The sequence below is a fragment of the Amborella trichopoda genome, chromosome 5, assembly GCF_054954075.1.
Source record: "Amborella trichopoda isolate Santa Cruz 75 chromosome 5, AtrichopodaSantaCruz75HAP2 v2.0, whole genome shotgun sequence".
NCBI classification, from domain to species: Eukaryota; Viridiplantae; Streptophyta; class Magnoliopsida; order Amborellales; family Amborellaceae; genus Amborella; species Amborella trichopoda.
In genome coordinates, this window is record NC_142340.1 from 45,896,766 (window position 1) to 45,909,324 (window position 12,559).

General features: G+C 34.7%; 1 protein-coding gene across 4 annotated transcripts; it reads left to right on the plus strand.

Annotated features, from left to right (window-relative positions):
• The first annotated feature begins 432 nt into the window (after positions 1 to 432).
• LOC18431934 (phosphopantothenoylcysteine decarboxylase HAL3a) lies at positions 433 to 11,432 on the plus strand. Of its 4 annotated transcripts, none has more exons than XM_088868349.1 (3): positions 433 to 893; positions 8,966 to 9,316; positions 10,955 to 11,432. In XM_088868349.1, exons 2-3 carry the CDS (start codon positions 9,149 to 9,151, stop codon positions 11,216 to 11,218), a joined length of 432 nt encoding a protein of 143 aa, XP_088724475.1. In that variant the 5' UTR covers positions 433 to 893; positions 8,966 to 9,148; the 3' UTR covers positions 11,219 to 11,432. The 4 variants fall into 4 exon arrangements, with proteins under 4 accessions (XP_088724475.1, XP_088724476.1, XP_088724477.1 ...); XM_088868350.1 differs by having other exon boundaries at positions 492 to 626; XM_088868351.1 differs by having other exon boundaries at positions 672 to 865.
• Positions 11,433 to 12,559: the final 1,127 nt, after the last annotated feature.

The window sequence follows — 12,559 nt, forward strand, 5'->3', positions numbered from 1 at the left end:
GTTTGAAAATTGGAAGTTAAGATGATACATTACAAGATGCACTATTTTCCAAACTTAAATTTCCTCTTTTCCAAGTCTACACATCTCGAGAGTCGAAATCGAGATCAATTTGAGGGTTTTTTGTCATTGAAACAACATCTTTTAGTGAATTTTTAAGATACACCTTAATTTGATTGCTTAGAGCCTCAACCTTATGTAAGATTTGAGGCCTTCAACAATCAAATCAGACTGCAATTTGCATAAGGTTGCAATCTTAAACAATTAAATTAAAGCACACCTCCAAATTTTGTTATAATTATAACTTCGGTGTAAAAAATTCTTAGGATGGCTTGAGAACCCATTTTCATCTCTAATTACAAAAGTTTAAACACCAAAAATAGTTTAGCTCAAGTGGATTTATAAACACATGACAATCTTGAAAATTGACGGTCCAGACAATGTGTTGTAAAATACACTATTTTTGTACGTAATATCCTTTTTTTCGCTATTTTACATTCAAAATTTTTTTCGATCTTTTCATATTTCATACATCTCAATGTTTTTCATATTTATACATCTCAACGTCGAGATGATCAATCAGATAATCTTCCAACCATCAATAGAGGGTTTTATGATAAATTTTTGAGGTACACCTCAATTCTACTTTATAATGTTGCCATAAACGTTTTTCCCTACCCCTCTAATTACGCTCCAACGCTTTCTCTCTCTTTTTCATTTTCCCTCCAAAAATTTGCCCCAATTTCGTTTTTCAAATAGTCCTCTGTTTCTCTCTCTCTCTCTCTCTCTCTCTCTCTCTCTCTCTCCCCCCCCCCCCCCTGAAGAGACGAGCAAGATGATGAGAAGAGCGTTACGGTTTGAGTCTCCAGCTAGGGTTTCTGTCTTGTTTCTTTTAGGTTATTTTTCTTGAATATTTTTTTTGTTTATCTTTTTGTGATCGAATTTGACTGTTCTCAGTCTATTGATGCTAAGCAATTGACTAATCTTGATCATCTCTAGAATTTCTCTAACTATTTTTTGCCATTGTGTTTCTTTGAATTTTCTGCGGATTCGTTTTGGTAGATTAGCCACTGCATTTGTATCTTTACGGTCCTCAAGTGAATTTTGCAGTGCTTGTATTATGCATCTTAATGCTTATAGCTCTGTGCTGGAACTCATCTGGCTCTTTAATTCCTTTTTTTTTTCCTATTGTTAATCAATTGCTCTAAGTAGATTGATTACTTTTTTGCATTTTTTGTTGATTATTCAATGTAATTGTATATTTGCAGTTATATTCTGCAATATTTGTATTATACATCTTAAGTTTTCTTGTCTCTGAGCTCTAGAATTCAGACAGTTCTTTATTTATGCATATTAAGTTTTCTTGTCCCTGAGCTCTAGAATTCAGGCAGTTGTTTATTTATTTTCTTATTTTAATGGTCTATCAACGGTTATGTAATTGGTTAGAATTTCTTAGAATGTGTTTCGTCATTAATTAATGGGTACGGTTTGTATAGAGCCTAGGCTCTAAACAATCAAATTAGAGCCTACCTTCATGTCGAGAAATGTGGTTTTGGAAATCTTTGTGATAGCCTTAAAATATATTTTCATTTTTATTTATAAAGTTTAAAGCTTAAAAAATAGTGTAGAGCGATAGATCTATGAAAGCTTAAAAATCTTGAATATTGACGGTCCAAAAATGCCTTACAAAATACACTATTTTCAAAACTTGAAATCCATTTTTTTCTCATGTCTATGCATCTTGATGCCTAGATGATCAATTTGGCGATATTTGGGCATCAAAACAGCCTCTTCTAGTGAAATTTTTTCGGTAGGCTCAAATTTGATTGTTTAGAGCCTCGGCTTTATGTAAACTTTTTCCTTAATTAATTAATCATTCACTCTTGTTCGGTTGGTTATAAGATGCATCTTAACATTTGTGGCCTCTATGTTGGAATTCATCCAGCCATTAATTTCTTACTTTTCTATTTTCTTTTTTGTCGATTCAGTTGTGACTAGTAAATTGATGTTACAAATTGGTTAATTTAGATGATCCCCTCATTTTATAGGTATGTTTGATCATGAACTAGTTATTTTATGGATCTTTTGGCATTTTTTTGTTAACTGTTCACTGTGAATGTACCATTACAGTCCCAAACTGACGCATCATGCTGTTTATTGTGCCTGTGCTAGAATTCATCGTGGTCCTTTTTGTTTTTTTTAAGGGTTTGATCAATTGTGGTCATTTGTGTGTTCTAAAATTGGTTGATCTTGATCATCATCTGAATTCTTACAGTATCTTTGATCATTACTTACTTTCTCATTACATAATTCTTTTCATCTTTGTGTGTTAGTTATTAACACTAATTGTATTGTTGCATGTGCCTGTTTAAATATATATAGGGTGCGGTTTGTATAGAGTAAGGCTCGAAACAATCAAAGTAGAGCTTACCTTCAAATAGTATCTAAAAATGTGGTTTCAATATTGGAAATCTTTGTAATAGCCTTAAAGTATATTTTCATCTCTAATTATAAAATTTAAAGTTTCAAAAATAGTGTAGATCGAACAGATCTATGAAAACTTGAAAATCTTAGAAATTGACGGTAAAAAAATGCGTCATAAGACGCACTATTTTCAAAACTTGAAATCCATTTTTTTCTCATGTCCATGCATCTTGATGTCGAGATTTGAGGATATTTGGGCATCAAAATAACCTCTTCTAATGAAATTTTTGAGGTGGGCTCTAATTTGATTGTTTAGAGCCTCGACTCTATATAAAATTTTTTCATATATATATATATATATATTGAAAATGCTGGGATTAGTCCACTAGCTCATATGAACCCAACGGCCAAGATTGAATCTGAGCCAATCTAACGGTCACGACCTCATTTCGTATTTTAATTTTAATTTTTTTTTAAAAATCCAAATAATTTGAAATTTTAAGCATGTATAATTAAAAAATAGGATCATCTAATAAAAATATCAAAACAATAATTTGCAAGAAATAAATTGACCAAAATACCCCTGGAATGTTTTGGGGGTATTTTGGTCAATTTAATTTTTTTTGAATTATTTTTTAAATATTTTTATTAGGTACTCCTTGATGAAAAGAATTGACATCTAAAATTTCAAGTTGTTTGGATTAGTAGAAAAAACGTTAAAATTCAAATACGAAATAAGGTCGTGACCGTCAGATGGGCCCAGATTCAATCTGGGCTGTTGGGCTCATATGTTCATATGAGCTAGTGGTCTAATCTCAACATTTTTCATATATATATATATATATATATATATCCATGGCATGCATTGTCAAGCATAATTCACTGTTATAATTATTTGCCCATTATGGTGTTTGAAGGTCGGTTTTATTTGGTAATTGATCGTTGGTATCTATTCATTCTCCAAAATTTCTTTCTTTCTTTTTTGGATCTCTTGGATGCGTTGAAGTGATGCCAGGCATTCTTTTTTGTGGATATGCCTATCTTGGTATACTATTTGCTGGTACTGTATTTCATTTTTTGCGTCATTATTTTTCTGTAGTTACCAATCCATTGTTTGCCATAACTGTTGCCAGATAACTGTTGCCAGATTTGCTCATTGCAAAGATATTTAGTGGGTGACTATTAGCTTATTTTCTAGCTTGTAAACATCTTTGGCTTAAAATATCAATGGGGTTCAGTTATCAGCAATGTTATGCTTCCCATTTTTTCTTTGTCCTTATCTTTAAGACACCTCATATCTATTCTCGAAGCTTTTAAGATCACTTGAAAACAACAAATAAGGTATAGAATTTTAGATATCATATAAATTTGGCTTAAAAGAACATGGGTAATTGATTCCAATTTGCTTCTGGGTTCAATTTTGATATTAGGTTGTTTTCTCTTCCTGCGATTCTAAACATTGTGGACTTTTTACGGAATTTGACTTCTTTTTAATGTTCCTAAATCATACTTCATGCTCAAATTTGGGCCTATTATCACAAGGTTTTAATAGCTTGAAACTCAGATCTGATGTGTTGGATTCCCTGGAAGACAGGTCTGTTTTTGTTCTTTTATTGTATTGATCTTCAAGATTTGTCCAACAAGACCTCTCTCTGTCTATTTATGGCTTTTATTGCCTCTATAGGCTACTCAGACAGAACACTTGAGCATGAAATTAAAAAAGTGCAGTGGACCCCCCTCTTCTTGTTTTGGTATCTCTTATGTTTTTGAGTACCATACCCACTGAGTGTGAGTGGGATGGTGGATATCCTACTGTAGGAATAATTTCAAATTTGTAACAATTGGGATTCCTTTACCCAGAACTTGATGAATACCAGATAGTAAAATCCCAATTTCGCGAATTCACATGTTGTGTCTCCCCGTTTCGTTGAAAGCTTGAGACTAGTGCTGATCGAGTGCTCTGTATCTCTTAGTCCAATTCCAATTCTAACTTCTTGTTATAAGTTAGTTTATCATTCAATCGGACAAGTTAGTTGTTGACTGTCTTGTAGAGTATCTTCTGCTCTTTGATAATTTGTCTCCAAAGTACCCTATAATTGTCCAAGCAAATTAGAAAAACGAAAAGTATACAAAGAGAATTTGTGACACACCACAAGAAAATTTCTCAAACTTTGTGACACACCGCAAGACTTCCAATTTGACATCTAATGTCTAGAACTACTTATGACTTCATTTTATCAATGATAAATGATCTCATAGTATACAATTCTTTAGAAAAATGTGATTTAAAATATGTTGTATTCAAAACATTCCTCATCAAGCCAAGCTACTCCTTTCACTTAGTGAAGCGTCTGTGCTGACTGGTCACAATTATTCAAAGTTGAAAACCAGCACCCACGATCAAACAGCTTCATCATGGTAATAAGAGCTTGCAGTGTGTTAATACATGGCTGCTAGCATTAGTTACCTGATGAATGCATGTATTATAATTAAAAAAAAAGGCTATTTACCAAAAATTACTCAATGTTGGACCCGTAAATGCTGTACGAATATGAGTTTGGCCAATGTTTAAAAGATCGGCCAATTTTAAAAAATATCGGCCGACTAACTCGGGATCGGTCACTAGCCAATCCTGATCTGGCTCGATTCCAACAGTCATATATGCAGGAATTTTTTCAGTGCACTACTCTGCCGACTAATCAGTACTAATGAGCACTAGTCGACAATAATGAGCACTAATCGGCCAATTAGTGCACTAAGCGGTGATTTGTTCTTAAAATCGGCCAACAAGTGCACTGTCACAGTGCAGAGTCTGCAAAGCTGTCCTTATAACATTGTTTTGTATCTTTCGCCCTTTTTTTTCTTTTCCCTATTCTTCTATTTCTCTACTTAAAACTTTATATATTATTACAAATTTTTTATTTGCTAACGGCAGGGTTTGCCGTGTTGGGCGAATAGACTCAGACGTAGTACAGTTGATCGGGCGTGACAAGGTGCCAAGCCCGTAAATCCCTCAACTCGGGGGGGATATAAAATTTATTTCGTCGTTCATCTGATTTGATCTTCAATCTAATAGCTGCACGACCAACCCCCTGACGGGCACATAGACATACAGATAGACACAGATATGAGAGAGAGAGAGAGAGAGAGTGTGTGGGGAAATTTATCAAAATTGTCACAAAGAGATGAACAATTTTATATTTTACTTATATTTTAAATGGAAAAAGTTTATATATAAGGTTGCAACATTAAAACGTAGAATTAAAGATGCACCTAAAAAATCCATCAAAAAAGGTTGTTTAAATGTTGAAAAACCCTCTAATTGATCATCTCGATGTATGAATATGACAAAAAAAAAAAAAAAAATATTTTGAGTTCCATAAATAGTGCATGTTGCAACATATTATCTAGACCGTCCATTTTCAAGATTTTCATATGCTTATATATCTACTTGATTTTACCATTTTTGGAGTTTAAAATTTTATAATTAGAGATGAAAATGGATTTTTAGATAATCCTAAGAATTTTTTACACCAAATTACATGTTATGATAAAATTTGGAGGTGCGCCTTAATTGGATCGTTTAAGGTTGCAACCTTATACAAACCACACCCATTTTTAATTGAATTTCAAAATACCCAAAAAAAAAAATGGTCTTGAGATGAAATATTATATTATTTTATAATATTATATCATATTATATTTTATATTTATGTTATATAGTTTTTATTGATTACATGCTATATATAATATATAATATTAATATATATTAAATATATAGATCACTGAAAAAGTTTGCTTCAGGTGCCTAATCATTTTCTCTGAAACCCAATTATGCTTATAATAGTTATTTTTTTACTTTTTTTATGTGACAATATAAAAACCAATACATGTAAATTTTAAACAGTTTTTACATTTTTTTTAGGATTTTTTGAGTTTTTTGAAATTTTTTACCAAAATAGCATTTTTCAGAAAAAATCGGGGCACTAATCGGCCGATCTAGTCGGAAGCAGTTGGACTAATCGGATCGGGTCAGGATCGACTAATCAGCCCGATATGTTGTTTTGAACACTGAGTTTGGCAAGAGCATCTCCAGATCACCAAATGTGATTGAGAAAAGGGTTGTGATTGCAATTGTGTAAACTTCATAAACCCATGCAAATCATTAGCATAGTTAAGTTATCATTGTAAGAGTTGTGGTTTCTGGTGGATTGGTCCAATCAAACTGATTGGTACCTAGTTGCAGAAACCTTTCAAATGGGTGCTGTTCTCACCCCAAAACTAATACCTTCATGGTGATAACTTGGCAGTTGTGGATTCTGCCTGTTCTCATTTTCAAAAGTGTTTCCTTGTCATTTTGGTAAGTAATTATGGGCCATTCATGAGTGAGATGAAAGACCCATATGTTGTAAATGGGGGAAGATCGCCACTTTATGTTGGTTTCTTGACACAAGAGACTTTGCGGAATGAGCGCATTGCAAAAAGGCATCAATATAGGGCCTAAAGGGTGGCTAGTTGAGCTGCCTCCAACAATTTCCATTAGCTAGTCAGTAGGAAGACATGCACCATTAGGTAGTTGGTTCATTTGAAGGAATACATGGGGAAAAGATGGATTTGGAGTCTATCACTACAAGGCATGAGGATAGGGATGTTATTTCTGTTTATCCTGAGAGTGGGCTTGTCTACAGATTTGAGACTTTGTGCATGATTAATCTCTGTGTTGCTTTTAACATATCAAGATAATATGGTGGTAAAATACCACTCTTACAAAACATTCAAATAAGCAATTATTGCCCTTCTATTATTCTTGTTAAGGTACTCTACAACTGATGGTTATTCTTTGTTCATAAGTTTATTATTGTTTATTTAGCACAAAAACCAGGATTGTGTTTCCTGCTTTTCCCAGAGGATTGTGATGCTCATTTGTTTACGCTCTCAAGTTAGCTTGTTTTGTACATGAATACAGTGCATTCAGCTTTTTCATTTGTGCTTGACTTTTGTATTCTCTTCCCTTTGTAGTTTGCTTATTTTAACGTTGCTTACTAAATAAGTAATAACCTATAGTTATGTGAACTGCAAAACGCATATTAATTACTAATAGTAATTTAGTTCAATTGAAACATTTATCCTTGGTGCACAATTACTGTATTAAGTTTTTGTATAAATCAGTATTTGATTTCCACCTTCTTGTCTTCTATATTCATAAAGGTGCTTGCAATATACTCATTAGTGGCTTTTGGGTGGTATTGATATGGTCATGTTCCCTCTGTTAAGTAGAAGTCACCAACTGGGATATGCTTTTACTGTTATATGCAACTGGAGGATGGAGATATTCTAGCTCAGATGTATGTAGGCAATAAGATGAGAGAGAAAACTTAAGTGGGCTGGCCATGTGGAGCATGGATCTAGTACAACATTTGTTCGGAGATGCGAGTTGGTTCAAGTGGAAGGCTAAAAAAGGGCAAGGGGCAAGGCCAAAAGGATATGGTTGCTAATAGTGAGAAAATATATGAGGACTGAGGGTCTCACAAAGCGTATGACCCTTGATAGAGCAGAATGACAGACTAGGATCTATCCAAATAGTTGGGAAAAGGCTCTGATAGTTATTTGTAACTATGTATGCATATATTTGTAGTTGTTGCCATTTAAACGTTTTAAGTGTAATGCCATGGCATTTGACCTAGCATAGGCTGCTTAATGGTGTCCAACTGGGAATTTTCTCAGAATAAGCATCATTCCATTATATATCAATATATATGCACATAACATATTTTAACCGTTTGTTCAAAAAACCGAAACTGGCTACAAACTAGCAATTCAATTTATTGGCCAGAGTTAAACTAGCACCCATGAGCCTGTTTTACTGTCACCGAGTATTGTGTTAAGTATAGACCGGATATATTTTAAAGGTTCCATATAATACGATCCATACAGTCATCATTATCCCATAACTAGGAGGTTATCACCATCCCATCAATGGGTTGGATGGTGATGGAGGGAGTGCGTCTCATTGTACAATTCAATCAATAAATCGCCAATCCCCACTTCCGCTCCGATCTCCATCTCCATCCAACCGAAGTCCCCACTCTCTTGATTACTGTCCAACCTATTGATTGGAAGGTGATAAACGACCATGTCATCATCGTTACTATGACAATATGGATCATATTTTATTCTATATTTTCCCAATTTGATATATGGAAATATGGATGTGGTGTCCTTGATTGGTCTGACCCTATGTTCATACAATGCGTATTGAAAGCACACTAGGAAAAGGACATAAGCATAGATGAAGAGAATAAATTCCTGATGATGTGCAATTATGTCGATCAATTATAGATGCAGCTGAAACACACATACACCACACCTGGGCTAAGAAAATTTTCTGGGGTGGACGGATTCTATTATTTTGATGAGCACAAGAATAGTGTTATGCATGTTCCCATTTTGGAACAGATAACCCTACCATATTATGTTTTGCCCATGTGGTTCATGTGCTAGCCCTTCAGTGCTCATTTTCTCATAGAATTGTTGCTTTTGACAGGTGACATTGCAAACTCAGAGTAGAACTAACGTGACAGCAAAGTCTCAACAAAGTGGTACTGAGTTACCTAAACCACGGGTTCTCTTGGCTGCAAGTGGATGTGCAGTTGCAATCCAATTTTTAATTCTTTGTCACTCTTTTTGTGATTGGGCTGAAGTCAGGGCCGTGACTACCAAGCATGCTATGCGCTTCATTGACAGAGCACGGATTCCTAGTCATGTAGCTCTCTATACAGATGACGAGGAATGGAAAGAGTGGAATAAGCTAGGGGACAAAGTGTGTCACATTGAGCTTCGCCAGTGGGCAGATGCTATGGTTATTGCTCCATTGTCGGCCAACACACTTGGCAAGGTAATTTGTTACTAGTGTTACTATATTCAATATGATCACAATACTTTTCGCCTAATCTTCAGACCTTTGTTTTCCTCCACCAGGTAGCTCTATAGCCTAGACAAGAGTTCTCCTAATTGCTTGGCCTTTTAGCAAAAGCCCTATGTTCAGATGAAAGAAGAGGGCCAGAGGCAATTAGCAAGGACCTTGGAGATAATCTTATTGGCAAAGTTTCAAGGGGCATTTAATAGCTCTTTGGTCTTTAGCTTTTCTGGGGTAGGGGATACAAGGTAGCAGTTAATCATTCTAGCAAGCAATGTTTAACTCGGCTCGGTCCTCGGGCTCGGCCCTGGCAAGCTATATACTGTGGTGGACTCACCCAAGTAGTGTGAGTCCAAATAAGCTGAAAAATGTAGTTAATAACTAAACAAAAAACAACATAAAAAATCCAAATAAGCTGAAAATGTATAAAACATGGGTATAGAAAAAATGATTTACAGTTGAAGATATTTTAAAAAAATTCCAAAAAAAAGAGGAAAATAAAAAAGGAAGGCATAGGACAAGAAAAAGTCACAAATCATTGTCCCAACTCCCAAATTACATGCAAAATATTTATACATTGATTCCACCATTTAGTAATTTTTATATTTTTTACTTTTTCTTTTTTAAATCAACCTGAGTTGTACCTTAATACTCTGGCTAGCAAGGGCCAAGTCTGAGTCGACTCTGCCAAGTTTGTAAATGCTGCTAGCGAGTTTGAGCTAAAAACTAAGATAATTTCTATAAATACCTTCTCCCTATGTAAGTGCATTCAATATGGATGGAGGAGCATATAAGAGTCTTTTGATCTTTTGCAAGCTGGCTATGAAAAGATACCACAGCTTTGTAGTTGAAATACAAGAAACTAACAGTCAGCCACTTCTTAAAGCCTCTTCTTCAGTTTCAAGAATTATTCAAAGAGTGACCAAAGCTGTTTTGTAAATAAACATGACAAGATCCGCTATTTTTACAGGGCCTCAATTGGCATTCGGCAGCTTTGATTGTCTATGCACTCTTTTGTCCCATGTTATCAGTTTAATCATAAGGATAAATATTCAAAAGGTTGGAGGTTAAATTCTTCGCAGAAAAACCAGGACTGTTAAGTCGTTAGTTAGAGCCATAACTTCGCAGTGGTCAAACCATTGGCCTGGTACTAACATGTGCTGGCCCCGAATGATCGATTCTTTTCTGCTCTGTTAGGAAGCGAATGACTGTAAATTCTGCTCTGTTTAGTCCTCTGTTTCTCACCTTGCTTTAATTTTTCTCTGAATTATTGCTAGTTCCCCTTATTTGAATAATGTATGCTAATCTCTTAATTTGTCGTGAAGTTGGTGAAAGAAAACAACTTCCTAGCTTTGTCAGTTACAGTGGTTTCTTCTCCATTCCTAATGTTTAGGCTTCACCATTCTCCTAAAGAGACCATGAGAGAGATAGAGAATACAAGTTACAATATAGGTGTGTCTATTCAATTTCAGCTTGTCATTGTTCCAGTCATTAGAGCTTATTAATTACTTCTGCAGTCTTACATTATTTTAGCTTGGCACTTTGTTGTTTGTTTTATTTAGAATTTTGTTTCCTAGGAACAAAACAAGCTTTTAACCTGAGAATTTCTCTCTCTAGATCGCGATGGGGCTCTGTGATAACTTGCTGACTAGTGTGGTGAGTGGATGGGACTACAACAAGAAGCCTCTCTTTGTGGCTCCCGCCATGAACAGCCTAATGTGGGGCAATCGTTTCACTGCATGCCATATTGACTCGATAACCATGCTCGGAATCAAGGTTATCAAGCCTGTTTCAAACAGTTTTATGATGGCGGAACCTTGCAACATCAGTAATGAGGTGTTTCTTACCCTTAATACTAAAGTTGACAATGTCGATGGTTAGTCTTCATTTCACTTTTGAGACGTACTTCTATGTGCTCTTTATCATTGTAACAATTTTGGCTACTTGATGCTTCTTTCTCTCTACCATCGTAACAATTTTGCTACTTTGATGCTCTCTCTGAATTGCTGGTCTCATTTTCACTTTCTGAACTTCATTGTGCTGTTTAGAAATGTTACATTCTTTTGTTTAGTGGCATGTCTTCCTATTTCAAGAAGCTTGTAGCGTAGTGTATATGTACTTTCATTGACAGGTCATTACGGTCTTTAGCCCTCATAATAGAGGGAGCCTGCAAAAAAAATATGGAGAGAGTCAGAAAGCCATGGTTCAAAACATTATGATACAATAAGAAAAATTGTTTCATACGGTCTGGACCGCATTTCTATATATGCAGTCTAGAAAGTGTAAAGCATTCTTCTTAAAGATGGATGCAAGTATGTGTTCCATCTAAAAACAATTGAAACCAACGGTCCAAATGTTTTCTTATTAGAATTATTATTTTTAATTTTTAAAATTTATTTATATATTCATATTTATGATCTCCATGTTAGAGATTATATATCCTTAAAAATGAAGTTTTAAAATACATCTCAAAATAGATGTATTAAGAGGCCCCCATTTCTACATATGCAGGCTTAGCCACATAGAAACTGGGTCCAATAAAAGACCCCAAATTTGAATAAGCCTCATTCTTCGTCACTAAAAACCAGAGCCTTAGAAGAAAACATATATTAAAACCTGCAAACACTTGTCTAAACAAACCTTGTCCCATTTCACTGCAAAGAGCCACTAGCGTAGCACGAACATGATGAAGATATATATGCTCTGTTTGTGTGTGTATTTGAGTACTGTACCTCTTAAAAACATAAGATAGTTAAAAGATAAAAAGATTTGTACAAGCATTCAAGTTTAAAGATTTACGTCACCGAAAGTATTTTTTGGACGAGGATTTGAGGTGAGGCTTTATAAAAATAATGAAGCCTAAGCCTTATAGAAACCTAAAGACCAATTATCCATACGCCTCAGCAGTCTTCCGTTTCTCTCTCTACACGGACATTTCTCTCTCTTTCCCTCTCTCAAGACATCTCTCTCTCTCAAGACATCTATCTCTCTAGAACACACCTCAACTCTCTTAAATTGTTTTCAGCTCATGATTGATTCTTGATAGAATGGGAATGCCTATGGTGTTTTTTCTTCATATGCCTACATCGCCAAACTTTCACCTTATATAAAGACAAAATCTAAATCAGTTGAACCCCAAATTGATAATGTTATATGAATCCAAAGAGATAATGTTTTATGAATCAAAAAGTAAAGGAAAGAGGAAGTACCAAGGAATCACTT